At 54.3% G+C, this 26,277-nt stretch overlaps 9 protein-coding genes across 9 annotated transcripts; 4 read left to right on the top strand and 5 right to left on the bottom strand.

Annotated features, from left to right (window-relative positions):
* Positions 1-458: 458 nt before the first annotated feature.
* Positions 459-2,289, bottom strand: J7T55_013112 (mitochondrial matrix mmp37; the record flags this gene model as incomplete). Its single annotated transcript, XM_053141768.1, has 2 exons — positions 459-2,159; positions 2,269-2,289. The coding sequence occupies 2 exons, from the start codon at positions 2,287-2,289 to the stop codon at positions 459-461; spliced, it is 1,722 nt and encodes a 573-aa protein (XP_052995457.1).
* Positions 2,290-3,908: 1,619 nt separating this feature from the next.
* Positions 3,909-6,029, top strand: J7T55_013111 (spindle assembly checkpoint component mad1; the record flags this gene model as incomplete). The annotated part of the gene is made up of 1 exon (XM_053141767.1): positions 3,909-6,029. The coding sequence occupies one exon, from the start codon at positions 3,909-3,911 to the stop codon at positions 6,027-6,029; it is 2,121 nt and encodes a 706-aa protein (XP_052995456.1).
* A 532-nt stretch (positions 6,030-6,561) lies between these two features.
* Positions 6,562-9,695, bottom strand: J7T55_013110 (uncharacterized protein; the record flags this gene model as incomplete). The annotated part of the gene is made up of 6 exons (XM_053141766.1): positions 6,562-7,340; positions 7,391-8,425; positions 8,483-9,180; positions 9,264-9,349; positions 9,448-9,540; positions 9,657-9,695. 6 exons carry the CDS (start codon positions 9,693-9,695, stop codon positions 6,562-6,564), a joined length of 2,730 nt encoding a protein of 909 aa, XP_052995455.1.
* A 1,423-nt stretch (positions 9,696-11,118) lies between these two features.
* On the top strand, positions 11,119-12,502 carry J7T55_013109 (serine threonine-protein kinase csk1; the record flags this gene model as incomplete). Its single annotated transcript, XM_053141765.1, has 4 exons — positions 11,119-11,186; positions 11,281-11,311; positions 11,421-12,398; positions 12,461-12,502. 4 exons carry the CDS (start codon positions 11,119-11,121, stop codon positions 12,500-12,502), a joined length of 1,119 nt encoding a protein of 372 aa, XP_052995454.1.
* Positions 12,503-13,009: 507 nt separating this feature from the next.
* J7T55_013108 (serine threonine-protein kinase csk1) lies at positions 13,010-13,474 on the top strand (the record flags this gene model as incomplete). Its single annotated transcript, XM_053141764.1, has 1 exon — positions 13,010-13,474. One exon carries the CDS (start codon positions 13,010-13,012, stop codon positions 13,472-13,474), a length of 465 nt encoding a protein of 154 aa, XP_052995453.1.
* Positions 13,475-15,089: 1,615 nt separating this feature from the next.
* On the top strand, positions 15,090-16,560 carry J7T55_013107 (uncharacterized protein; the record flags this gene model as incomplete). The annotated part of the gene is made up of 2 exons (XM_053141762.1): positions 15,090-15,269; positions 15,337-16,560. 2 exons carry the CDS (start codon positions 15,090-15,092, stop codon positions 16,558-16,560), a joined length of 1,404 nt encoding a protein of 467 aa, XP_052995452.1.
* Positions 16,561-17,370: 810 nt separating this feature from the next.
* J7T55_013106 (uncharacterized protein) lies at positions 17,371-18,363 on the bottom strand (the record flags this gene model as incomplete). Its single annotated transcript, XM_053141761.1, has 2 exons — positions 17,371-18,261; positions 18,331-18,363. 2 exons carry the CDS (start codon positions 18,361-18,363, stop codon positions 17,371-17,373), a joined length of 924 nt encoding a protein of 307 aa, XP_052995451.1.
* Positions 18,364-20,827: 2,464 nt separating this feature from the next.
* On the bottom strand, positions 20,828-21,820 carry J7T55_013105 (uncharacterized protein; the record flags this gene model as incomplete). The annotated part of the gene is made up of 1 exon (XM_053141760.1): positions 20,828-21,820. One exon carries the CDS (start codon positions 21,818-21,820, stop codon positions 20,828-20,830), a length of 993 nt encoding a protein of 330 aa, XP_052995450.1.
* A 919-nt stretch (positions 21,821-22,739) lies between these two features.
* Positions 22,740-25,433, bottom strand: J7T55_013104 (beta-glucosidase 2; the record flags this gene model as incomplete). Its single annotated transcript, XM_053141759.1, has 5 exons — positions 22,740-23,521; positions 23,665-24,539; positions 24,594-24,697; positions 24,755-25,141; positions 25,227-25,433. The coding sequence occupies 5 exons, from the start codon at positions 25,431-25,433 to the stop codon at positions 22,740-22,742; spliced, it is 2,355 nt and encodes a 784-aa protein (XP_052995449.1).
* Between the last annotated feature and the right edge of the window lie 844 nt (positions 25,434-26,277).

Raw genomic sequence — 26,277 nt, 5'->3', positions numbered from 1 at the left:
GAAGAGCCCCGAAGTTTTTTCGACTTGCTCCTCGAAGCCAACCTCAGGCTGCTACCCACTCGTACAGGATTATCACATGTTCTCCTAGCTCCTCGCTTTCATGCAAATAGCTCTCCAGCATGGCGCCCTCCGTCTGACAAAAGGAAGCGTTGTCTCGATGTGAAATGGCAAGCTTTGGCGTCGTCTGCGCCGTTGATCCAGTACTCGCTCCTGGATGTTCTGCTGCATTTGCGGGATGGTAAGTGCTGAAAGGATGCTTGATTGGCCTTGACCATGCCCCTGAACAGGACACACGAGGCTTGCAGCTCGGGGAAGTCAATCATAAAGTGGTGCCTCAAACTTGCCAGCATCAGAGGTTTTGAGCCCGAAAAATCATCATCAACGCGCAAGTGGTTTGTCTGAGTGATCTCCAACTTCCTTATGGTGACTATTCGTCAATGGGATCGCTCATCACCCAATCACTCGTTGTTCTCTGTTTTGTCAGGCTTAGGCTCCGAGCTGGCCGGCTTCTTCTTGTCGGCATCCTTCTTCTCACTCGCATCCTTGGTCGTCGCCGCTGCCGCCTTCTTCTGGCCGGCGCGATACTTCTCGACCTTCTCCCACACATACCCAAAGCTCTTCCTCACGCCGCCCGTCAGCAAGCCCTTCAAGCTCTGCGTGGTGCTGGGCCAACCGATCGTCTGCTTGATGACGCGCCGGACATTTTGTCGCAGATCCGCGGGGTCATCCTGCGCAATCCTGGTCTCGAACCCGCCTCCAGATGCGCCACCCGCCCCACCAGCAGGCCGCTTCTTGCTGGACGACGACGACGCGTCGGCTGCCATCATCTCGTCGAACTCGAGCTGCGGAATAGCAAACTTCTTCTGGTACTGGAAGTATAGCCGCGAGCGGAACGCCTTTGGGAGTCTGCGAACCATGTTGCCGCGCTTGATGGGGTCCATGTCCTGGTAGAGCTTGAGGTTCGCGCCTTCGTCCCATTCCCAGTGGGGTTCGGTACAGCGTGGGTCGTCAAACTCGACGTTGGACAGATTCTCGATCAAGGGGGTGTACAGGCGCCGAAAGTTGGGCAAGTTGTTGCCCACGATATTGCTAACCTTTTGCGGGTTCTCGGTGGGCAGCGTCATGCGCGGATCACCGAGATAGCTGATGCCTGCGATCGTATTGTATAGCTCCAGTTCTGTGAAGCGATCCGGGAGGAGCAGAAGGGCGGTGCGCAGCGCCGACAAAAGGTTCATCTGGTTGGCGAGACGCACACGTGCATCGTCACGCAGGATCTTGACGGGCTTATGCAATCGACCAGCCAGGTACAGCGTATCCCATTCGGTCAGGTCATGGCATAGGGCGTCGATGTTGACGACGCCGTACTTGATCAGAATGCCATTGACCACGACGTGCGTGTTGAAGTACACGCCCGCGCCCATCTTGTCCTGTACATACGACACAGCACCAGAGCCCAAGCTCGCCAGTCCACTGTAGTGATCCCGATGCTGGTTGATGTTCAGACTATGCCAATGCTGGGTGAAGGTCACGCCGAAGATGAAATCGATCATCTTGGGAGTGCCATCCTGGGCCTTCTGAACCGCAGGAGGCGCCTTGGGATGGACGCGCGCGATTTCCTCGGGCGAAGCAACGCGGCCGTCAGGCTTGCTCTGTGGGAAGACGCCGGAGCCGTATGCAAAGCAGTAGCGGACGGGGGCGCGGAACTGCCAGGGAATCTGGCGCAAGGCCTCCTTGAACTCGGCGTTGATGACGATATGCTGGTTAACGCCAAAGTTCTTGTGCGGCAACTCCTTGAAGTTCTTGATATTCCAGTTGGGGTTAGCCTCCCAGTCCTCGTCGATGTCGTTGAAAGAAGAGTTGGCGGACGAGCTGGAGCCGCTGGATCTGTGGATCTTGGAGGTCGAGGACGGTTTGCCGGCGGAAGAGCTTGTCTTGTTCAAGCCGTCCTTGTCCTCTCCCTTGGCACTCTCGTTGGAGCTCTCCTCTATGGCATCCAGAAGTGACTTGGACTCTCCCTCAGCCTTGCTCTTGTCACGACCATCTCGGAAGTAGCTGCTCGCAGTGAAAGAACGGTGGGCGGCAGAAATGGCTTGGAGTCGACGGTAGGGGTGCTGTTGGGCTTTCGAGGGGAGCACCGGTCGCGCCGAGGTGCTGCGCATCTACAGGAGAGCAGCGACGGTCAGCTCGAGCTCAATTGCACCGGACAAGGGCGAGAGTGGGCCATGACGTCTCGCGCCCAAGCAACTTGAGTGTGCTCGCGGAGCTTACCAGAAGTCGCAGCGTCGCCATTGCTGCCGCCTTTTCCGGATAGCCGGGGGTTCAAAGAAAGAAATGCGTGCCCGCCAAGGAATGTGATGTTGAGGAGGAAAAGTCGGAGTGGCAGCAAATGCCGCGAAATGTCACCTTGTGGATCTTTCCATGTCTCGGGGTGGGATAGGAGTGAGGGTGTGGAGGGAAGCTTGCGAGATTTCCTTCTAGAACACACCGGGGTGAGCTATAAGCTTTCGGAAGCCCGGTTGGAGTTAAGAGGGCAATATCCCCGATCCTCGTCACTGCGTGGGTCCGCCAGGTCTCAGGGCGGGTCCTAAGGCTGTCAGGGCAGACAAGACTCAGTACAGATCAAGGCACAGACAGGCACAGCCAGGTACATGTGCAGGCACAGGCACATCGCGGCACCCAAGACCTCTGGACAAGCTTGACAACTGACGAATGGAGGGACAAAGGTTGAGCTGTGGGGATTTCCATGCAGGCCTGGTTCTGTAGATCGTCAATAAGGTGTTGCGTGTGCAGCCTCGAAAATAGATGGTATATATGATCATGACTTCAAGAGCTAAGGTACCATTTTTGAAGCCAGCTTGACCAGAAACCAGCAGAGCACTGATTTGCCTGAAACCTGTTTGATATCATTGAATAAGGCACTTTATGTATAGAAAGGGATTTCTTTGGACCAATGTGCACCATGCATCTCCATACCTAGCCATGCAGGAGAGCCAGCCACGCACGAGTTTGGGTACCTATACTGCGTAGGCACGCCTGAACAAAACAGACCCAGCAGTGGCTTACATTCCATCTAATACTCAGAATAGAGTAGTCTGTGAGAATGATGTCTGTGAGAGGAGTTACCAACAAGAGCTCTTTGTGCAGGTGATTCACGTTACTTCTACAGGGAGACAGACGCCCCCTCACTCGCAGTCCAGCAAGCGGTTCAAGGATTTATCTTTGCCCATGGAACTGTGAGGCCATTGATTACCCCTTACATGTGCAATTTCAGTTCAATAAATATTATACCTGGGACGCAAGACTATTAGGTGAATATGTGTGAATTGATGGTTGGGAAATGCTAATACTGATGAACTTGCAGGGAGGCTTGGGCAGCTCCAGAGCTGTAGCATGTTTGGGGGCTTAGAACAGCAGGGTTGGCCCACTGGAACAGTCTACTTGGTTCAGGACCACATCACACCACCCCCGGGGCCTTGCCTAGTGCCCCAGCCAACAGCAAGCGCTAGCGTGCGTATCGTCGCGAACGTCAACATCGATACAAACAACGCCTCCAACCCAGACTTCTCAACCTAGACGGTGCCCACATGCCGTCATGATACCTCGCACCCCACAGGGTCCTGGGACTGACCGCCCTCCATCTACCACTGGATCGCGGCGTGGATCTGTATCGAGCAATAGCAACAGTTTTCGAGCAACCGCGTCCAGTCTGCCCAGGCCACAGGCCTCCCTGCGCGAGTCCAGGGTAAACATTGCCCGTTTCCATGATACACTGCAGGTCGTACTGATTTGACTAACTTTTACGCCGTTCCATGTAGCTCAATGCTATCCGCAGCAGTAGCATCCAACCATCCTACAATCTCGCCCAAGAAGGCAAACCGCGCTCACAGTCACAATCGCGTTCCCGCTCAATGTCCCAATCGCGCCAGTCCACCACTTCCCCCAACTTTCCACGCGCCGCCTCACACGAGTCCTCTAAGGAAAATGTTGCACCTGCGGACGCAGAGGAGTACGAGGCTCAAAGGCGGCAGATAGAACAGCTGAAAGCCGACCTCGGCACCCTACGCTACACAATCACCACCGCTGAAGCCGACCAGGAGATCGCGCGAGTCCAGCAGGAGAATGAGCTGCGGAAGGCAAGGGCGCTGGCCGATGACGAGTTCAAGAAAAAGCAAGCTGCAGAGAGTGAGGCGAACGCCGCGCTCAGGCATGTGGAACGTCTGCAACAAGAACTTCAAGAGCTTCGGGAAACCCACGATGGCCAGAAGGCTGAAGCGGAGAAGCGCGCAAAGGCAGCTGAAGATGAGTCCAGGCTTCTCAGGGAGCAAATAGAGGACCTCAATGCCGCCAGAGACGAGCAGGCCCGTCTGGAAGAGAGAAAGGTGGCAGATTTACAATCACAGATCCAAACAGCGAGCAATCAAATCGCAAAACTAGAGCAGGATGGCCAAGCGAGGGAGGAGACCCTACGCCATGTTCAAGAGCAGCTGGCTGGCAAGGATAATTCTATCGGGGATTTGGAGGCGGAGGTTCTGCGGCTCAAGGCCCACACTGGCGACGCAGAGACCATGGCAATTATACGGCGGGAGCTCTCCGAGCAAGTTCAGCACATTCGCCATTTGGAGGCAACGAACGAAAGGCAACTGGCAGAACTTAAACGCCTTCGGCAGACTCACAAGGCCGTGGAAATCGTCGAGGAGGAGAAGGCCACCCTTTTGAGGAAGCTGGACGCTGCTGAAGACATGAGGGCAGAATTGGGCGAAGAGCGAAGGCAGAGAGAACGGTTAGAAGCTGAGCGTCTGGCCTGGGCTGCGTACCTGGAGCACGAGGGCCAGGCTGAATTCGACTCGCCTGAAGCCATGGCACGGGCTCTGGTGGAAGAGCGTTTCAACTCTGCCTCTCTCCTAGAGAAGCTCGGCTCTATTCAGCCCCAGGTTGCAGAGAGGGACTCCCTGATCAAGGATCTCGAGGATGAGAAGGCAAGCCTAGTCAGCCAGATTGAACAGCTCAAAACGAGTCCAGTCAGTGGCTCATTCGACAAGGCGCGCCAACGATTTGATCGCCAACGCGTCCTCGCCGAAAAGGAGGTCGAATTTTTGCGGGCACAACTCAAGTCATACGACAGCGAAGACATGACGCTCCAGCCCGAAGCATACGATGAGACCAAGGCTCAACGAATCCAAGAGCTTGAATCGCTTGTCGACAAGTACAAGGCCGAAGTGCACAATCTGGAATCCGAGCTCCGATCAGCCGAATCCTCCAGCAGCAGCCCTGGAGCGGTTGCGGGCGTGAAACGGCCATTGCCGACTGATGACACGGCCGATTCTCAACAACACAACGAGCAACTGGGCCAACTCGCGCGTAAGAACCGCAAACTCCAGGATGACTTCTCCTCGCTTGAGACAAAGCACAAAGTCCTCCAAAAAGAGCTGTCTGTTGCGCAGGAGCAGCTCGCGGCCGCAAAACAGTCGAGCAACGTGCGCATCCTTCAAATGCGCTCCAACCCGACAGACGACTACCAAGCGGCCAAACAAGCCACCATCAACGAGCTGCGCAACGAGAACACAGAGCTCCGCCTCCTGGTGCACGACGGCGAAACGAGCAAGTTCCCCGTGGTGCCGGTGTCGACCCTCATCGCCTTGCAGCGGGACCTGCAGACGGCGCGCGACGAGACCGCCTCGGCGCGCAAGAAGTGCCAGCGCCTCAAGGAGGTGTGGACGGACAAGTCGGCCGAGTTCAAGGAGGCCGTCTTCCAGCTCCTGGGGTGGCACGTGACCTTCATCCCCAGCAACAAGATGCGGCTCGAGAGCGTCTACTACCCCAGCGAGACGGACGAGCACGAGCGCTCCATCGTCTTCGACGGCGAGCGCGGCTCCATGAAGGTCGGCGGCGGGCCCAAGAGCGCCTTTGCCCTCAAGATCTCGGACACGCGCAAGTATTGGGTCACGGAGAAGAACTGCATACCGGGCTTCTTGGCTGCCCTGACACTCGAGCTGTATGACGAGGCTGTCAGGGAGGGCAACGACAAGTAGGGGGTGGCGGGTGTGCGAGGGTAACTGCGGTATATGATCACGTAGTATCTATCGCTACCTAATGTATTATGGTATCATGTCTTGTTGACTGATAATTCAATGAAGGCAACGCATTTCGAAGGCCTGTAAGATGTACTGTGTTGCCCTGGCAAGGCCGTATGGGAAACAACAATATGCAAATTTCCCTGCATGTGAAGTGATCAGGGCCTTATCTCAGCTCCCACCAATGCACGGCATCTTTTACAGCAGTCTCGTAATTGTACAGTTTACAAAATAGATTGGTATACCAAGTACATACGTGTCAGAAAAGTACGAAGAGGTGGTATAGTAGCGGCGTCTTTTGAAGATCCGTCCTCGCCAGAAACATCATTCAGCCGCGCAAATGCAGTAATCTCTCCTGTTTTCCCCGGCCGTCGCCAGCAGTATGCAATCCCTCACCCATTATCATTGAATACCACGTGCTCCACCATTATGCCACGTTGCTCTCTTTTTTTTTCAGCTGCCTTCTCCTGCCAGCCGACACCGGCCATGCTCACTTTGCCTCGTACTTTCCGCTCACAATCTTCCGCACAGTCGGTATCTGCTGCCAGCTGACGTTCTGGTCTTTCAGCCTCGGGCTCACAGCTGCGCTCTCGTCCGCGAAGGGGTCGTCCTCGCTGTCGCTCTTCTCGTCTTCCGCCGTGGCCTTGCCCTTCCCTTTGCCCTCTCTCTTTCGGCTTATCGAGATACCGCCGCTGTGGCTGCCCTCGTCTCCCTCCTCCTCCCAAGCGGTGCTGGAGCTGATGTACTCCCACCTAGCCTCGATGTTGCCGGGTTTCGGCTCGCCGTTCTCTGCTCCGATGATCCGGCAAACAATCTTGTGCCAGTCCGACCCAGGTTGGAGTGTCACGTCTCCTAATCGCCAGTAAACCACGTGCTTGTCCTTGAGGTGCGTGCCCGCAGGTTTCGTCTGAACACCGCTGGCGCGCGCATTTGTGTAGGTTGCAATAATGGTGAAGCCCTTGAGCACCACGGGCTTATCCGCCTCATGCTTAAAATCGGGATTGAGCTTGTACTGTAGCAGTAATCCGAGTTTGTCGCCGGTTGGCTTCCAGGCTGGGTTAATTATCACAGGGCAGTGGCTCGCAAGGTGAGAGGAAGTGGGCTCCTCGGCGTGGACGCGGTAAGTGAACGCCGGGGTGGCAGTCTTCGGAGGGATGTGCGACAGATCAAGGGTGAACTCGTCCGGCGACGGTGTGCTGGACACAAAGATTCGGTTGGGGCCGATGGACTCCAGAGTGGGGAAATCGTTGATACGGATCGCTTCGCGGGCTATTTCGTGTTAGAATTTCAACTCGGCGCGAGCACATGAGATGGCTTACCTTCGGAAACCGTGCCGTCTCCGTTGTACGCAAATGCGATCTCCCCGTTGATCCGAACAGTTTTTAAAACGCCTCCCTCGAACGACGCCGACACCGTTTCGACAATGCTAGAGTTTAATCCGGGTCCGGTCAAATCCGGGTGCTTGCCGTGTGCCATGCCTCCCAAGCTAGTTGCACTCCGGACTGATTGCGTGTCGCTGGTCCCGGTCACGCTGGCCTCACTTGCCAGAGTGTGTATGGCTGACGGCCTCGAGCTCATGCTACTGCCTGCGCCTTGCAGTGCGGGAGATGGTGGTAGATTTTGCGTTGGTTCACCAGGCGAGAGGGATGAAGCGGCCTCTGAGCCTGGCAATGCGGGAGGGTTGGGCATATACATCGTGTTCCGCACATCTCGTCGGCCACGAACGGTCCCTGACCTGCGCGCAGGCATCTGCATCGTGCTCAGAGTGTTCGCGACACTTAGTTGCGCTGCCTTAGACTCGTCCGGGTCCTCCTCGGCGATCGGGCTGTTCTGTATGTTGAGCTTGAACAACTGTTCGTGCTCCTCTCCTGCCTCGTCCGCTGCATCCCTTTGCGCTTGGGAGATAGGGTCGTTTGCTGCTGGCGGTATCGTGAACCCGTCCTCGTCCTTGGCGGGTTCGCCTTCCTTGTTGAGATGCGATGGTGGTGGACCTGGCGGCGGCGGCGCATCAAATATCTCTTCGACTGTCATCCCATTGAGACCAGTCGAGATTGTCCGTGGCGGCACATTATCATCTGAGGCTTCGAGATGAGTTCCGTTGGTGGCTGCTGCCTCTTCAGTAGCTTCGGGCTTCGGCAATCTGGGCGTGTCGGGGGCTTCTGTCAATGCATCTAGCCTACCGGTCGAGATGGCAAGATTACTCGCTGATGCATGTGGTGATAGTCGACCGTGACTGCTTGATGCTCGGTTGAAGGGGCCCGCATTCTTGCCCGGAGAGAGCTGGCCAAACCCGCCATGGACGCTCTGCCTTCGCCGGCCGAGCATTGTTCCAATCCGGCTTCTTAGTTTGTTTTCTGCACCTGTTGTCAGTTACAACTCCACGCACAGCTACTTGCCATAGCTAGACGTACCAGATTTCTCGGCGCCCGGTGTTGAATGATCACTCCGATCATCATCGTTGAAGGAAGCTGCCGTTTGCGGCGGAGCGAGACTGGAATCTGCAGTCGTCGGCGGTTGCACATTAGTCGAGGAAGATTGTCTTGTCGTAGTCGGCGTCCTCTCCATCGAGGCAGTGCCAGTGCCAGTCCTCCTCTTTAAGTTGGGCCGCCCGGCTGTTACCCTCGTTGCGAAGTTGTCCACCTCTTTCGATGTATCTGCCTCGAGGATCGTAGTGAGGGCGTCGTTGGCTGTGGCCCGTAGCCTGTCGGCCTGGTCAACTTCGTGCGTCTGTAGCTGGGTGAGGACGTCTCGGAGATGGTTGCATCGTTGCTCATCCAGGGCCTGCAATGTTTCGAGGATGAATGGCGCCTGCGACTCCCACTGCCCGGTAGCTGATTCCAGCCTCCCCGTGGCCTGGTCCACCTTGAGGGCGCTGGCCTTGCCGCCTTTCCTGCTCAGCTTGTCGGCCTTCTCCTTGGCGTCCTCCAACTCTTTTGCGATCGCAGACAGGTTCGCCGACATGGTTGTCATGTTCTGGAACTCCTTGCGAGATTGGAACTGACGCAGGTCCTGCTCGACATCTTTCTCGACTCGTTGGGCGAAGAGGTGGTGCGATGCGGCGATGGCGTCGGTAGAGTGGAGAATCTTGTCCCAGGAGGGTTGGAAGATGCTGTGAAGTAGGGGCGCATTGTTAGAGACGCTCGTGGGACACCACCTGGACACTATGGGTGTGGTCATGCAGGGGAGACTCACCCCAGGTCGGACGAGGCGTTGGGCACCTTGAATAGCAACAGCTTCTTGAGCCCAGCAACATATTGATCTTCGAGCCGCCGGCGTTCCTGCGATACTGTGTGTCAGCCCCCTGAGCCCACTCTTGTGGTCCCTCGAGAGGGGCATCTTGGGTGCTTGCTCGTGCTTCGGGTTGTAGTCGTCATACCTGGAGCCAGTCCGCTATCTCGGTGTTGATCTTGCCAATCCGCTTCAGCCTCTCGTTGACCACTTGCACGGCCTGGCCCGGTTGCAAGTTTGCCTGCGCGGAGACGGAGGGCCCTGTTAGCAAACAATGGCTGTGTTGGGGTCCGGTGGCACCGGCCAGCACGGCGTGGGCGAGCCGGCGCATCGGTACAGGCTGATGGGTGAGCTTACCAGCATGGCTGGGTATTCGGATCTTTGCACTTCGTCCATGGTTGGATCTGGTCGACTGCCGGATGTTGGGCGCAAACACTGTGCGATCTAGATGGGATAGAAGAGGCGAGTCATCAGGTAGCAATTGGTGTCTGAGCCTTGTCGTCGGGCAGGTCGGGAGAGGATTATTTCGGGAGGATTCAGGAGGTCGAGAAGCTGGCGCCGGGAATTGGGTGGCAGCACAGAGGGTGGGAAAGAGAGGTCGAGTGCGAGGGGCGAGGTCTATGTACAGAAAAGAGGTGTCTCGCGATGTCGGAATGCGGACGAAGATCACTGGGACCGCATGTGATGTGTCCAGCTCTAGGTTGGCTCTAGGTTGGTATGGTTGTATGGGTGTGTATGGGTGTGTATGGGTGTATGGGTGTATGGGTATGGGGATGTTTCTACTGAAGTTAGCTGCGAGTGGCTGGCCGGGACTGGACCGGCTGGCTGGCGTGTTTGGCAGACTGGCTGGCTGGCTGGGCTTTGGCGGGCTGGGCTGGCTGATACGATGTTACAATGACATGATCTGCCCTTGGAGAATCTGGGGTTTTGGGAGATGAGCCCTGCCTCTGCCTGTCTGTCTGTCTGTCTGTCTAGCACAGAAGAAAAGTCTACAGATGGAGGAATGTAGAAGGCAGAGGATGTATGCAGATTAGAGCAGAGCAGAGACGACAAGAGGCAGTCGTGAATCGGGCGGGAGATGCGAAGGAATGGATGCAATTCCGCTCAATTCAATTGAATCCAATCCAGTCCAGTCCGACCCAGCCCCGGTAGTCCGGCGCGGAGCTCAATCAATTCGTGGTAAATTTGGGCTGGTCGTTCATCTTGCTCAGCTGCCCGCAGAACGGGGGGCATGGGCATGTGCCGCGGCCCGCACAGTTGGAATAGTGTACGGTAACTTGGGCTTGGAGGGGAGGGGGGATGGGGGAGGGGGGTGGGTTTGTTTCCGGCTGCTAGTGCTGCACCATCGCGTCTGGCCTGAGTGCCTGAGCAAGAAGGAAAATGAAAATGATGGATGTTGATGTCACCGGAGCACGAACAGGGGGGTGGGTGTCCAGTCAGGCACACTGGGCAGCCAAGGGTTCGGGTCAGTCGAGGTGGGGAGAACAAGAGACACTCTTCAGTGAGTGTGAGTTGGGGCACATTTCTCGTGTACAGTATGCGCAAGAAGGAAAAGGCTTCACATTGCTAATTCAACATCTGTGGTACCTGCATAGCCATCTATGAACCAGATGTCCAAGTCGTGCATGGTGGTTGCTGGCCGCCTTGCGCGAGAGCACAGCAAAGACCCACGCCTCTGACAGCCCAAACTCGAATGCGCTCGAGCTTCAACGGCGGGCTGAGACTGACACAACCTCCATGTCTCACCCCAGAGCCGCTTACGCACGAGTCCCCTTCCAGATCACTCCCTCAAGAAGAGGCAGCCCAATTGTGCGTCACGATGACCGGTTCCCACGACTGGCAAGCCTCTCTCACAGCTTCCGAGCGTTATGACAACATCCAGAAAATGTCTGTGATCCCCCCCCCCCTTTTTTTTCTTCTCCCCCAAGCTTCCCAACGCCCAGGAAGGCGAAGACATGTTCACTGACCTGATACCGACTAGTCAGATCATCCTGTCAAACCAGAAGCTTGCCGTAGCCAAAACTGCCTTCGCACTGGAAAATGAGGCTTATAGTTCTTCATCTTCAAGAGCAAGTGCTTGACTTCCTCGTCCGAGATGAGCCGCATTAACGGGGTCTTCAGTCCGAGTACGATGCTGCCTGCAACAGTCCGCTCTCTTCAGAACCTCAACAGCCAGAGCCTTTACCTTCGGATTCGTATTGCGCCATCTCTAAAAGCGGCAATGACGATTCTGACGAGGAAGCTGGAGAGAGGATAGGCCCGTACCGAAATTGCCAATACGTCGCCAGCGGCGTCACAGCCGAGGTCTATCGCCACAAAGACCGTGCCCTCAAAGTAATCACTGAGACCCACGGCATTGAGCCTCACAATCCCACCCGCGAGGCCAAGATCCTCGCTCAGTTGAAGAAGCCATGCATACCACTTCTTGAGACCTTCCGCGACCACGAAGACCGCTTTACCCTCGTCTTCCCCTACATGCCCTTGACCTTGTCCGCTCTCCTCGAGCGTGGGCCTCTCACCAATACCCAAATACGATCGATCTTCAATGATGTATTCCACGCTCTGGCCGATATTCACGGTGATGGCATCATACACCGCGACGTGAAGCCGCAGGCAATTCTCCTCGAATCGCCCGATGGCCCGGCCTACCTTTCTGACTTCGGCACCGCGTGGCACCCAGATCTGTCCAGCACCACGGAGCCCGCCGCTGCCAAGATCCTCGACATAGGTACTGGGCCTTACCGCGCGCCTGAGGTTCTCTTTGGGGACAAGTCCTATGGTCCGCCAGTGGACATGTGGGCTGCGGGTTGCATGCTGGCGGAGTGCGTGCGGAGCCCGCCAAAGCCACTTTTTGAGTCTCGTGCCGTTCACGAGGATGGCAACCAGTTGGGCCTGATACTGAGCATCTTCAAGACCATCGGAACGCCAACGATAGAGACTTGGCCTGAGGCTGCAAGCTTCAGGACGCCGCCTTTTGAAATTTACCGGGTGTTTGAGGCGCAGCCATGGGAGGCCATACTGAGCGGCGTGGATGAGGGCTGGAGAGACATGATTGCGGCGCTGGTGAGATATGATTCGAAGAGAATGACGGCACAACAAGTGAGTACTGGATTCCTGGCCGCTGTTTGTTTCTTTGACAAAAGTCGCTAACTGAATCCAAGGCACTGGAGTGTCAATACTTGAAAGGAGATGCGGCTATATGATTCGTCATTTGCGACAGACGGCTGTAACAATGCTTTCCGCGCCAGAATATCTCGTCACAAGAGACAAAACGCCGTTTATAATGTCTTTGTTGATTTTTCTGTCCTAGTTCCATCACGTCTATGATCATACTTCTGGCCCTAGACAAGATTCTCAAACGAAGAATGGTACATAAATCACCTAGCATTCTCATCTCTCTAAATTTATTCTCACCGTTCATCTCATCCAGCCATCCGAAACAGTGTACGTAAACATCAATGTTCTGTTTCGGAAAGTGTCCAGCCTGCCTCAGCACATCAGTCATGTCGGAGCCTTCACTTCGACATGTCAAAGATCTACGATCCACGACGAATATCCCGCCAATCAGTGATATTCTTAGTATCTTATATTCCCGTGTGACCGCCTCAGCCTATCTCCACGACATTGATCCTTGGAGCGATTCTGATCCGGAGCTCCAACCTGTCTCAACAGCAACCCTGGAGATATTGCAAGATCATGCAATCTTTCATATGAGGGCCTTCCTCCACGTGCACGATATTCTGGACAAGGAGATTACGAATAGAAAACTCGAATCCCGCTTCAGGATTTCAGATGCCAGTACGGGCGCTATTCGAGTCCGCGAGGTCCTCTTCAACATCAACGACTTTGAGCCTCTGAACGTGTTCCTAGGCGCTCATGACAACAGCTCTGACGGAGAGAGCGGGCCCCTGGACAGCGAACATCGCGATGCCATCGCAAAGATGGGCCATGCTTGGATCGCTGTGGAGCGAGAGGCTGCGAGGAAATCTCGCTCTGACGGCCCAAGACCGGTATCAGTCAAGCCCGCGATTCCGGGCGAAGCGGCCGCGCAAATCGACATTGAAGGGGCGGACGGCGGCTCGATCTCGTTTCAAGATGTCGTAGCTCTCGAAGATGAGATGGACGGTTACGATGAGCAGGAGGTGCGGGAACTCCCGTCAGGACATTTCGTGTGAGCAGGCACATGTTCGTATGTCTTGGTATTCTCATCCTCAGGGCTTCTTGGAGGCTCACAGAGTCTCGGTGCGGGCTCATTATATTCTTCTGCGTGAAGACAAACCACAAGAGTAATAATATATCACTAGATTGGAAGAACAATAAAAGAAATCACTTTTCACTATGAACCAATTTCATTCTCATGGGGCGATACGTGCAGGAAGGTTAATACGGGGCCTATATCACAGAAGACATTTTAGGTCACGCATTACCTTCACAGTCGAAGACGTGTGACTGGGAGTATTGCAATTGAGGAAAGCGTTCTGCTTTTCCAAGACTGTGCTTGAGTGCATGAACATGTCGGGTAATACAAGACGATGTGCATTGTGTAACGGTGAAGGAACTGACCCTGATATTGCCCTGGCGCGATTGCTCTTTGGACACAAGATCTGTATCTCGTAGATGCACGGCATCATTGGGTCCCCTTACAATCTTCAGAGAACTCAGACTGGAATGTATACATGTACCAATGGTCAAATAAAAAGTCACCTCACAGAGTTTTGATATATCAACAAATTACGCACTTCGAAGCTTAGTAAAAGCTATCCAAGCAGTCTCTCGCCACCAGAAAAAAGGAAACCAAGCAACTGTCAGGGGAAATCATCATGAGCTGACCGATGCATCCTCGTGTAAAATTGTGCGCTATTTCTGAAATATTCTCAGGCTTGTCTTCAACGTTGCTCAGGGAGCAGCATAAAAGGAGAACAACCATCATATTTAGTTTCGTGACGGGTTGACCGAAATAAGCCCGCATTCAGCAAAGCCTGTCAGAAAGGTATTATGGTAGCATTTCTAATGTTGCTCAAGAGAAAAATGACATCGCGGGGGTTGCCGTGATATTCAGGTTTGAGTGCTCTCCTGAGCCACTCCGCGGCTGCGTAAAGATGCAGAGTCTACTTTAAGAAGCCTTCCATGTGCTCGCCCGGGGATGCTTGGCTGAAGACATCGGATGGGCGGTGCAGGGGCAAATTGCTGAACCAAAAGTCAAATAAGTCACCGAGTGCTCCCAGGCGCAGCGTCTGTTTATGCTCAAAGATAGAGTACACAGCGTCGGCAAGAGTCTCCTGCAATATAGTTTGGCTCGGTAAATCTCAATTTACAGCCAACGCATCCCACGTTCGTATCGAGTTAACGCCGAAGGCCTCAGCAGCCCAGGATGACAGGTGTGCTCTATATTGCCAAGATCTTCAGAGGCAGCCTCTCATGCCGGCACCTACACCCACTCAAGCCTGGACAGGGGCTGTGCGGGTCCATTCTTTCACATGGTAGCTTTCGGCTAAAACCTAAAAGAAATGACAGGCGACACGCAAACCCATTCGGACCTGGCGAATGACGCGGGGGGCCCCGTGAGCTCACCCGGTCAAGGAATAACAGGTGGTAATGGAGGACAGCAGCTTACAGCTGACGAGCTTAATAGGGCGGTCATCAGGTAGCTGTCAATCATGCATGCGGCAGCGACGGAATACAACAGAACTCGGAAGCGAGATTGACGCGGCATATATATATGCCCGCGCACGTACGACAGGATGATCGACTCGATATTTTCGCGTTCAGGTCTTTTCCTCCTGAGTCACCATGAGATTTACTAAGAGTGCATTGCTATGTGCCGCTTTGGCCGGGGCCGGCGCGTATGCGCAAGCAGACGAGGTTGACGTGCTCGTCGTCGGCGGTGGTGCAACCGGAGCCTATGCTGCCGTACGACTTCGGGAGGACTACAACAAGACCGTCTTGGTTGTTGAGAAGGCCAACAGACTGGTGAGCCATGGTCTCCGTGCAGGGAACCATCATTCAGAATCTGTTACTAACAAGATGACCACAACAGGGTGGTCACGTTCACGCTTACTCCTCAGGAAGTGGTCGACCGGTGAACTACGGAGTTCAGGCATATCTGAATCGGCAAACAACCGCGGACTTCTTCAAACGTTTCGATCTGGATCTGATCAACCCGGATATTACGGATTATCTTGACCTTTTGCTCTTGACGAAGAACGTTGACTTCAATACGGGTCTTCCCGTCGACGTCGACTATGGCCCAGTGGACCTGCTTGGCATTCCTATTGCTCTTCTCAAGTACCTAGCCTTGGCCATCGAATATCAACCCTGGTTTGAGAACGGCTACTTCCAGACCGGCGATGTCCCTGAAGATCTGCTGCTGCCCTTCGGCGAATTCCTGGAGAAACACGACCTCGGAGCTTCCTTAGGAATTCTGCGAAACCTGCTTTGGCTCTCGGATGCGATCAACACTCCCACCTGGTTCGTTATGGCCGTGGTTGGAAAGCCTCAGATCGCTGCTTTCGGTCTCGGAATCACCGGTCCTGCCTTCAAGTGGCCTGAGACTTACTCATCAGAGACGCTGTTCGACCGGGTACTGACTCTGCTGGGCGACGATGTTTTGCTTGAGTCTACTGTCGCCTCGAGCCAACGCACCGACAGTGGCGTTACTGTTACGGTCCAAACACCATCAGGCCAAAGAACAGTGCAGGCAAAGAAGTTGCTCATCGCCGCTACACCTTCGCCGGATAATACCGCCCCTTGGGATCTGGATGAGACGGAGACAACTCTCTTTAACAAGTTCTCATGGGAGACGCTCTATGTCGGCGTTGTGAGCAACACCAGCCTTCCTTCGGATGTTACTGGTATCCGGAACTCTCCAGATAATTCTTCAGCCTTCTATCTGCCTGAAGGTTCTTTCTGCGACGCCTTCGATCGTCAGGGAGACCGAGACCTCTTCGCTACGCGAATCATCGGGGAGGCTGGGCTTTCCTCCACCGACGCAGAGGCACTTATTACGCAATCTCTCACTACTATAGACGAGGCAGGCACTTACGATATTGGCTCGCCCTCAGTCGTTGCTTTTGCCAACCATGGATCGACTGTTCCAAAGGTGTCAGCTGAAGATCTGTCGGCGGGCTTCTTCAACCAGCTCTATGCTCTGCAAGGCCAGCGCAGCACGTACTGGACAGGTCTCGCTTGGGCGCCTGATTACACTCCAATTCTATGGGACTTTACGGAGAAGCTGCTTCCGCAGATAGTCAATGGTCTTTGAGCTGCTAAGAGATTTTTATGGACGTGGGATTTGATCTTGCCTTGCATATTAGGAGGTGTCATGGTTTGGATAGTTTCCATCCTTAAACAGGATAGGAGTTTTTAATGAGCATAATGATAGATAGAGAATAGCCAGCATTTGCGATATACTTTCTAGCTGTGAGTCGGAAGCTCATGCTTCAGACTTTCAACACCTTCGCCATATGGAGCAAAACAGTGAGTGTACTTCAGTGACTATCGATTACCATGATTTTGAGATATGCCGAATGACTTGATGTGGCTGAGCTTTCACTCCGCAAGATTTACACGTGTACAAAACTTTACTTTGTGGCTGGTAGATACTACAGTTGTTTATTTCGAAGATCTGCTGTCCCGCATGGATGCACCCAACCATCTGCATCTGATGTGATTAACGAGCCTTGAAGATACGATCATCCTTGTCTCGCCGACGATCCCGGGCCGATCCAGGATCGATTGCCCACTTAGTGTTACCGAAAACTTTGGGCTGTCAAGCGCACTTTTCCTGTGAAACAATCGACTGGCTACCTGCGGAAGCACCGGTCTTGCTCAACACTGAGCGATCCTTACACGTATATTGACACTTTGCAAGTCACTGCTTTTGTAGTCCCCGTTCAGCATTATCCCGGAAGCCTTGGCGGCGATCGACACATCCGCCGCAACGCATTCGTACAAAGATGAGTGGAAGATTTAAGCTGATTGGTCATTTTGATATATCCGGGAAGCTCCCTAGCAAGCACTACACTTTTATCCCCGAGCTCTTTGTCGTTGTGCTTGACAGCCACTCAAGAGCCTAGTTCACTCCGGGTATGCCAGCCAAGGTTTCCTTGACCGCCGCCTTAAGCTCCGCCTCGGACAACTCATGTATGCCGAGCAGGGCGTTGTCGTTCTTGGCAAAGTGCGCCCCAGTGGCGTTTGAGAAGGCAGCCCTGAAGATGAGACTGACGAACACCCAAACCTCGAAAATACCCTTAGAAAGCGCCTCGTTGGACTTCTGAACGACCTCTGCTGTGTTGCCCTCAACGACCGTCCACTTCTTGCCAGGGGTGAGCTCCTTGGCAATCTCAACAAGCTGCTTCAGCGACACTGCGGCCTCCTGGACGTAGACTGTGCGGTTGGCTGTCTCATCTGGGTGCTTCAGGACGCCGACGACAGCCTGGCCTACCGCAGCCAGCCGTGTAACTGAGATGGGGAAGTCACCGCCGTCCCACAGCGTAGCCTTGCCCTCGACAGGATCCAGGACGAACTTGTTCTCCAGCCCCCAGTCCAAGAAGGCGTTGTTGCAAACACTCGTCCAGGTGAGCTTGCCCTCCTTCGCCAGCCTCGCCAGCTCGTCCCGGACCTCGAACTTTTCCTTGAAGACGGCGAGCTTGCGCACCTCGGAGTTTTCGAGGTTGCTGCCAAAGTCTGAAGGGATGAAGCGCTTGACGCCGCTGACTGCGGAGGCTTGGGCGAGCGCTTTCTGTGCGGCACCCGCCCCGGGCTGAGAGCCGAGCACGGAGACTGTCGCGTCTTGACCTTTGAGGGCGGCGGCGAGGGAGTCCTGGGAGGTGAAGTCGACGACAACTTCCTTTGCTGACGAAGGGAGGTTGGGAATCTTGCCCGCACTTCGGACGAGGGCGGTCACTTCAAAGCCTCCCTTGACAATCTGCGCAAAGACTGCGGATCCAAGTGCGCCGTTGGCCTAGCATTTGTGTCAGTTTCGAAGTGTTTCGTGTGAGCGAGCATGTTTGAGTTCGGGAGAGGGACTTACACCAGCGATGGCGACCTTCTTGATAGCAGTCATGATGTGAAATTTCGACGAAGTCAAGCTGGTAAGATGGATATGTTATGTGAGAGACTGGAGTGAGTGAAAGAAGTGGTGAGTTATGTTATGATGCATCCTGGCTCGAGTATTGACCAGGACGGCGTTCGTCCCTTTTATCATTGTTCAACCGAACAGCATCTGACAGTCCATTCTGGCAACGACGGCCGATCCAGAAGCATCGTTCGTAACATCCGTCATTGTCCGAGTCATTATTAGCGTTGGACCCTCAAAGGCGTGCACAGTCTCTTAGCAAGCGGCCGCCAACCCAAGCCTCCTACGAGGTAATTGAGATAGACTATCACTATCGAGGTCGTTTATCAGCACGACTTCCGGGCTAGGGAGGCGCGCGCCCCGATTTATAAGCCCCTGGGCGCGCGACCCTTAGCGGCGCCAAGCCCCACACAGCAGACAGTCTCGCCCGTCACGGACTTATCACGACTCCCCGTCGACGGCTCACTGGCTGTGTAAATCCGGGTCCACGTTGCCTGCTTCAACCTCTGTGGTATCACGATGTTCCAACGTCATGCAGCTTCACCGCCATTGGACTGAGATGTTGGACACGAGAAGAACGCAATGCATCCCCTCGATGCTGCAACTGAGATGCGCCACAACTCTGCATATCACCTTTGGTCTTTGATCGGCACACAACGCGACCCGTCCACCCGCCCACACGCAGCACGCAGCACACGGCAAAAGTACGTCTTACGAGCCACCACCACATCAGTAGTTACGATCACGATGAGGAAAAAAGCAAAAGAATACATGCAACAGCAGGGATTCGCTGGTCGTCACCGACCCAACTACTAATCTGCCTCTCACAAGCTTGATTACAGGAGAGCGGACGGGATCCGATATTTTCTTGTGGATATGGTCGCATGTGTCAGGTCGGTTGCGTAGTCGTAATATAGATCACGATATTTTGGACGTCTTCGCGGCGAGGACGCAAAAGGATTCAAGATGGAGCTGCTCCACCAAGCGCTGCTCTGGGTCGAGGCCGCGCGCGGGCCCCATATTTGTCCTGCCGTCCGTGTCATTGCTTAGATCGTGCAGAAAAGGATTACTGATCAACTCTGATCTCGGATTAAGTGTGATCCATTCCCAATCCTGCTTTTCGAATTCTTCACACTCATGGAGGATTTTATTCCCGCGAGTCTGAAGATTGATAATGCAGCTTGAGCAAGCGATCTGGAGGATGGCATTGCACTTCCTCCTCTTTCGAGGCACGCACATGCCTAGCTTCGCAGTGTGGCACTGTGATATGGAACGATGTGACATCAGTGGAACGTTTTATTGTCCAGGTCTTTCGTATATCAATCCTCAATATCATAGCCAGTTGCGCAGGATTGCAAGGCTGTCTCATCTGGGTAGGTGTGTCTTTGCTTTCTACATTGTACAGACGTGGCCAAAGGTACTAGATTTCGAGCGTGCTCTTAGCCACATAGGTTCATTGATTGTTGTAAGGAATCATTCACTTTGGACCACCGGCTTTCAATGAGTTGCCCAGAGCTTCTCGCAACAATGGTTCTTCAAATATTGTGGGCCCTCTTAGATCTAGATGTTTTCCACAGCATCAGATAAGATTGTGTTGTTTAGTTATCGAGTAGCCGAGTAGAACGAACTAGCTGTGTGGAAAATTAAGTTAGTCTCTGCGAAGTAGAATGTAATACCATGAAATTCCGATGTTGCATTAGACACAGAAATACACTGTGTCATGCCTTGGTGACGTTGTAATTGAAGTGCCCAGACTGAACTTATCTTCACGTACATGTAAGTGACAGCATCTGAAACGACTGAAGCAACTCCCAGCAGCCACCGCGCAGACGGGGCCAGGACCACGGATTTAGAGGATGTCAAACTCAATCACAGTGTGGCTGAGAAAGGCGGAAGATAGAACTATGGTGCCAAGTCAAACTCAAACAGGAGCGAGCTGGGACATCTGAATCTAGGTATGTCCGGTCTCGTATGTACAGAGGCAGATCTAGATTAAGGAGATGTACACGTATACGTGCCAAATAGGTTTCACAATCAAGGTGGGAGGTGAGAGAACCTTGGAAAACTAAGTTAAAGCTAGGAGATAGACAAGAGGCACTGGGACCGGGAGCTTGCTGGCGTCAAGATCAACCCCAGGATGCCGGATTTGATGCTCAAACCGACCTTGGGCCTTGCATCGATATGCATGGCAAAGGGTATCCCAGGGGATACCCACCGTCTCGTCAAGTTCGCAACACTAAAGCATTTATATCGCAGCCTTTCGTCATGTTAGAGAATTTCTTGTGGTGTAATACACGGAAGACTTAAGCTTCATTCATTCTGATGGATTATGTGGTAAAGAAACGCAATTGAGGCAATGCAAAGTTGAAAACGCCCGAGACCCATCCTAAACCAAACCCGAAACCATGAAACCGGCGCCTAATCACTAATACCGATCAATACCTTCCTCAGCTCAGAGCTCATCCTCAATCACGACGTCCCGCGAGAAGGTCTTCTTGTAAGGCCCATAAAACTCGCTGAATGTGCTGTTGAGCAGCTCAACCTCTAGCTGCATGTGTTCACCGGGGGCAACGCGGAACTTGAGACCGCCGTTGCGGTCGAGCTCCTTCAGGCCGATCCAGTCCTCCTCGTAGATGCGGCGCGCCCGCAGTGGCGTGACCTCGGTGCCGTTGACCTCGGAGAACCAGCTCGTCTCCTTGGGGATGACCGTCTTGTCCTCCTCGAACATGTACAGTACGAGGTTCTCCAGCTTGGCCAAGTTCTTCTTGTACGCCAGGCTCTTCTCGGCGCCCTCGTTGTTAATGTCCGCAAGGAAGTTGGAGTTCTCGAGGTAGCTCTGGTAGCTGGCCTCGCTGCCAGTGGGCCGGTAGTACTGGGCGGGTACGAGGTTGTGCTGAACGTAGGACGACCACACGTTGCCCCTAAGCAGGGCCATGGCGCCCTTGCACAGGAAGTTGGTGGGCGAGCACTCGTTGAACTCGGTGATGCCGTTGTGCTGGCTACCGAAGGTGACGAGGGAGCGAACGGGCGGTACGTTGCACCGCTCGACGTAGGCGCGCAGGAATTGGCCGCCCTGTGAGAAGCCGAGGGCGTCGATGGCGGGCGCGGTGGAGATGATGGGGTCGGCAGCAAGGTCGGTGCAAAGCTTGTCAACCTGGTCGTTCAGGTTGCCGAAGAAAGTGGCCCGCTGGTCGCCATTTGCGTCGGAGCCTTGCTTGACAAAGTATACGAGGGTGCCGGGGTTGACCTCCTCGGCGAGGGCAGCGACTTCTTGCAGGCCCTTGTTGCCGTAGGAGTCTCCCAGGCCGTGCCAGATGATCAAAGGCAGAGGAGTATCGTCGTCGTCATCGTCCGAGGCGGCGTTGGCCAGAGGTCGCTGGAAGTTGGGGAGAGCAACAGACGAGGCGACCAGCGACCCGAAAGTCAATAAATACCTTGAAAGCATTGTTGCGCACGCAGTATAAGATGCGAGATGTCAACTGGATGTGTTGTGCTGGTGAGGGATATGATCGATAAACGGTTCGAAGAAGAGGAGAGGTCGATCTCCCAACCCCCCAGGAGTCCCCAGGTCGTCATGGGTAGAACAGGGGCCTCCCAGCATGATGCAGGCACCCGCCGGGACTGCGTGGTGGGCCGTGAGATCCCCGACTGACCCACCCAGACCCTGGTAATTGCAGGTGTGCACTCCTCAACTGCTGACCTAATCTACCACACCTGCACCCACAGAGCTCCATCTTGCAAGCAGAGATTTAGCAAGCTCTCCAAGCTTTCCGCCTTCATTTTCATCCTCACCCTCGTTCGTCGCGCTCGACACATGAGGAGCGATGCCCTCTGCTCAAGGAATGGCTCTTCTCATACAAGAACAGGGAAGAGTGTTATGGTCCGTTTACATGGTCATCGTTCTGATTACCAAGGTAGATTCTGACATGAACATTAGGTGAGCTCCTTTCCCCCTCATACACATTGGCATAGAAAGCGTTTATGATGAATGCATTTACCCAATAATATGTTTCAAGACGGGATTGAGGGCTCAACACCCTGTGAAACCGTTTGCCAAAGTCTGAGAACGCGCATCTTGCCATCGCTCCTTACCCCCAGCAGGGAATGACTGTCTTGCTAATTGCCTGTTCACTCGCAGATATTCCGAACAGCCCAATGGAGTCTCAGTCTGCACAGTCCTCGCCCGATGTCTTGGTGACTTGCCTTCTTACACAGCAAGTGCTGCGTCTTGGGTAGTCATGCGGCAAAATAATACCCGATGATGATCATAGCTTTACAGATACAGACTTTATTAATATATTACTTTGTAATCTGCTCACTTACTAGCCGCACTTCCACATTCCTTGAAACCTCATCAGTGCGGCTCAGACCGTCAATGTCCCCGTCAGGGGCAGATCCCGACTGCTTGATCCCACGTAGAGCGGGTAGTCGCCCTTCTGCAGCAGCCACTTCTGTGCCGTAACGTCCCACGTGCTGAGGTCTCGCCTTGTCAGCGAGAAACTGACCGTCGCGCTCTGGCCGGCCTCCAACACCGGCTTCTCGAACCCACGTAGCTGCTTGACCGGGCCACCTGCGATCCCCACGTACAACTGCGCGACCTCAGCACCTGTCACGTTTCCGGTATTCGTCACCGTCGCGGATACAGTAGCAACGACATCCCACAGATCTTCTTGCCCGCCCTCGAGCACCTCTCCAGTGGGGTATGAATCCGTGCTCACGTTGGTCGCCTTCGTGGAGACCAAGTCGGCAAATTCGAAGGTGGTGTAGCTTAGCCCAAAGCCGAACTCGTACCGGGGAGTGATGTTCTTGGCGTCGAAGGCGCGGTAGTCGATGTACACGCCCTCGGAGAAGTCGCTCTGCGGGAAGAGCGCGTAGATGCCATCGGGCTGCGTTGCGTTCTGCAGGCCCGCGTAGTCGCTCTCGTTCCGGGGCACGCTGTACGGTAGCTTGCCGCTGAAGTTCTCGTCACCGTACAGCAGCGACACGAGTGCCCTGCCGCTGTCCTGTCCCGGCACGTGCGCAAAGATGAGAGCCGTCACGTTTGGGTGGTCGATGAATTGCTCGACAAGTCGGACGCCCGAGTTCTGGAAGATGACGATTGTGTTGCTGCAGTTGGCCGCGACGTTGAGTATGATGCTGTCGGTGTCTGTTTCGAATGGCATTGTTAGTCATTGCCCTGTGGGGAGATCGTAGAATTTGCCGTTGACCAGGGACCACACTCGCGGACTATGTCTCCAACCTGAAGTACTGATGACATAGGGGAGCAACAAATTGGCAAATTTCACTTACAGTCGTCCCTCAGATTCGGCCTGTCCGCGCCCTCTGTAGCAAAAGCGTTGACGTCCACGATGCATGCGTCAGAAGTAGCATCAACGTACGGGTTGGAGCTGTGGAAATCCCAATATAGCGCCGTGAAGTCCTGCTGCGCGCGTTCCGTGAGCGCCTGGAAGGGCGAGGAAATATACGGTGGCTGACTTGCTCCAGACCCTCCGCCAGAGATGATCGTACCATTTTGCGCAATACCCGATATAACCTCGGACACAAAGCTGCCAGTCCCGTTGTAGTCCAAGCCATAGACAAGTGAGTATGCTCCGCCGTTAAAGCCAAAAACGCCGTAGTTGTACTGGTCTGGTGTCTTGGCGGAGTATCCGAAGATAGAGATTAGTTCGGGAGACTTGAGCGGCAAGGCACCCTCATTCTTGACGAGGACATGGCCCTCGAGGGCACCCCGGTAGAGTGTGTCTTTAAAGGAGGCGTTCCATCCGATCACTCTTGTGTGAGGCTGCGACAGATCCTCGGGAATGCCGGAGCCTGGCTCCGGATAATCACCGGAATCCTGGCCCATCTGATACCATGCCGCAATGATGCGTGTTGCCATGTCGTCTAATCTCACCTCTGGCACCGAGCCGTTGTTCACTGCCTCGGTTAAGTTGGCTCCCCAGAAATCGTCTCCGCTAGGCATTACCATATCGAGGCCAGCAAGTGCTGAGGCGACACCCGCGTGCTGTCCATACCAGTCCGACACGACGAATCCCTGAAAACCAAGCTCCGTTTTCAGGAGGCCATTCTGGGTGTAGCTGTTGTCACAAGCCCAACTGTTGTTGATCTTGTTATAAGAGCTCATGATATTCCCAGTGCCGGCCTTCACTGCGTCTTGGAAGGGCCTGGGGTGGATGTCAGCTGGAAAAGGTGAGTCACAGGTAGGGAAGGGTCCATACCAAAGATACAATTCATGGATAGTCTTATCGTCGATGTTGGCCGAGACGGAAGACACATTGCCGTCAGGGTTACGGTATGTCTCTTGCTCGTTGCCGATGAAATGCTGTTGAATCTGTCAGTCTCCATGGCGAGCAGTTTCTATGCCTTTGGTCGTGCTCACCTTCACACTTGTAATTACACCGGTGGACTGCACTCCGATCACAGTCTCATACGCAAGCTGACCAGTGAGGTAGGGGTCGTTTGAAAAGCCCTCCCAATTCCGGCCACTGGACGCAATACGTCCGAGTGGACCGACGACTGGGCCGAGCATTACGTTTGATCCTTTGGTGCGGAACTCTTGTCCCATGCCGACAGCTCGCTCATGGGTCAATGCTCGATTCCATGACGCGCCGACAGACCAGCCTGCCGCCCATGCGGAGACGTAGTCGGCGCTCCGCAAGCCATTTCCTGCGTCGGAGAGACACAGCCCTGGAAAATTGAGGCGCGGGATGGAGGCGATGAAGCCCGAACAGCCGGTCGACGAGGTGGTTCCACCGGTCAGGTTGACCTACGGCGCAGGCAGAGTCAGCTTGGAAATTTTATAGGTTTACTCGCTCGGCTGGAAGAACAGAGAGCTGTGATGAAAAGCATACTTTCTCCTCGAGAGTCAGTTGCTCAACAAAGGCTCTCGCCTTGGTATATGCCTCTCCCCAATTGCCATCGCCAGTGCCGTTCGGACTTGGGTAGACGGGTGGGCTTTGACCGTAGAAGACCAGATCATCTGTGATAATATCCTGGGCAATTGTTGCTTTTCCCAAGGCAAGGAAGCCAACAAGGCCATACAATATAGAGCCTGCCATTTCAAGGTAGCAAGACAGCCCGAGGTGGAGGGGATTTGTGAACCTGTGCCGCAAGAAACATCACATTGAACAGACATTCGAATCGAGTGGAACAGACTTCTTATTACTGATCAGTGCAGCGCCCATATTCTCTGTGTCCCGTCGTCCACTTTCCGGTTGCTCCTCACCGGGGCCGGGTATGACGATCGAGATTCGCGTCAACTCGCGCTGGGTTCATCCATCTCGTGAGGGGTTACGCCTTGTGCATACTACTTCACCGGTGCTTTGTGAATATTGGAGAGTCCATATTTTCACACAATCGGCCCTTTTGGCCTGTTGGAGGGGCCACGACTCTGAATCCGGGGCCATTGGTGAGGAGATACCTCCTGGCTAATGGCACCATCATGTGGGTGCTTGCTGCATTGGGGAAAGGTTATGGATAACCCTAGAGAAAACCTATCCGAGGGACTGGACATAGTCTGGGGTATCTGCGGGGAATGGCCTGGCAAATCTGGGGAATAGTATTATTGACATGGGACGAACTGGAGATTACCTCTCTGTTCCCTGCGAGTGTCCGTCACCAACACGACATTAGTAGTCAGGAAAACGGCAAAACTCCGGGCATTTATCTTCTCTGCCGACTGCAGTGGTGAGATTGCGAAGCCGAGGTCACGCAAACGCCTTCCAGTCAATTTCTCACGGCTGAATGCCTTCCCCGTTGAGGGATCTTGTGACCAGCCATGTGGAGTCCCGGGGCCAGAAGTGTGATCCCTGCCCCGACAATTCGGCTCGCGACATCGGCTTTGTAACCTGTTAAGGCAGAAAACTTGTTGAACAGCCAGATGCCATCGTCTGGGTCAATACG

Source organism: Diaporthe amygdali (genome assembly GCF_026229845.1).
Source record: "Diaporthe amygdali strain CAA958 chromosome Unknown NODE_9_length_1275696_cov_64_842800, whole genome shotgun sequence".
Lineage (NCBI taxonomy): Eukaryota > Fungi > Ascomycota > Sordariomycetes > Diaporthales > Diaporthaceae > Diaporthe > Diaporthe amygdali.
The sequence above is the reverse complement of the archived record's forward strand: the minus strand, read 5'-3'. Positions and strand labels throughout refer to the sequence as shown.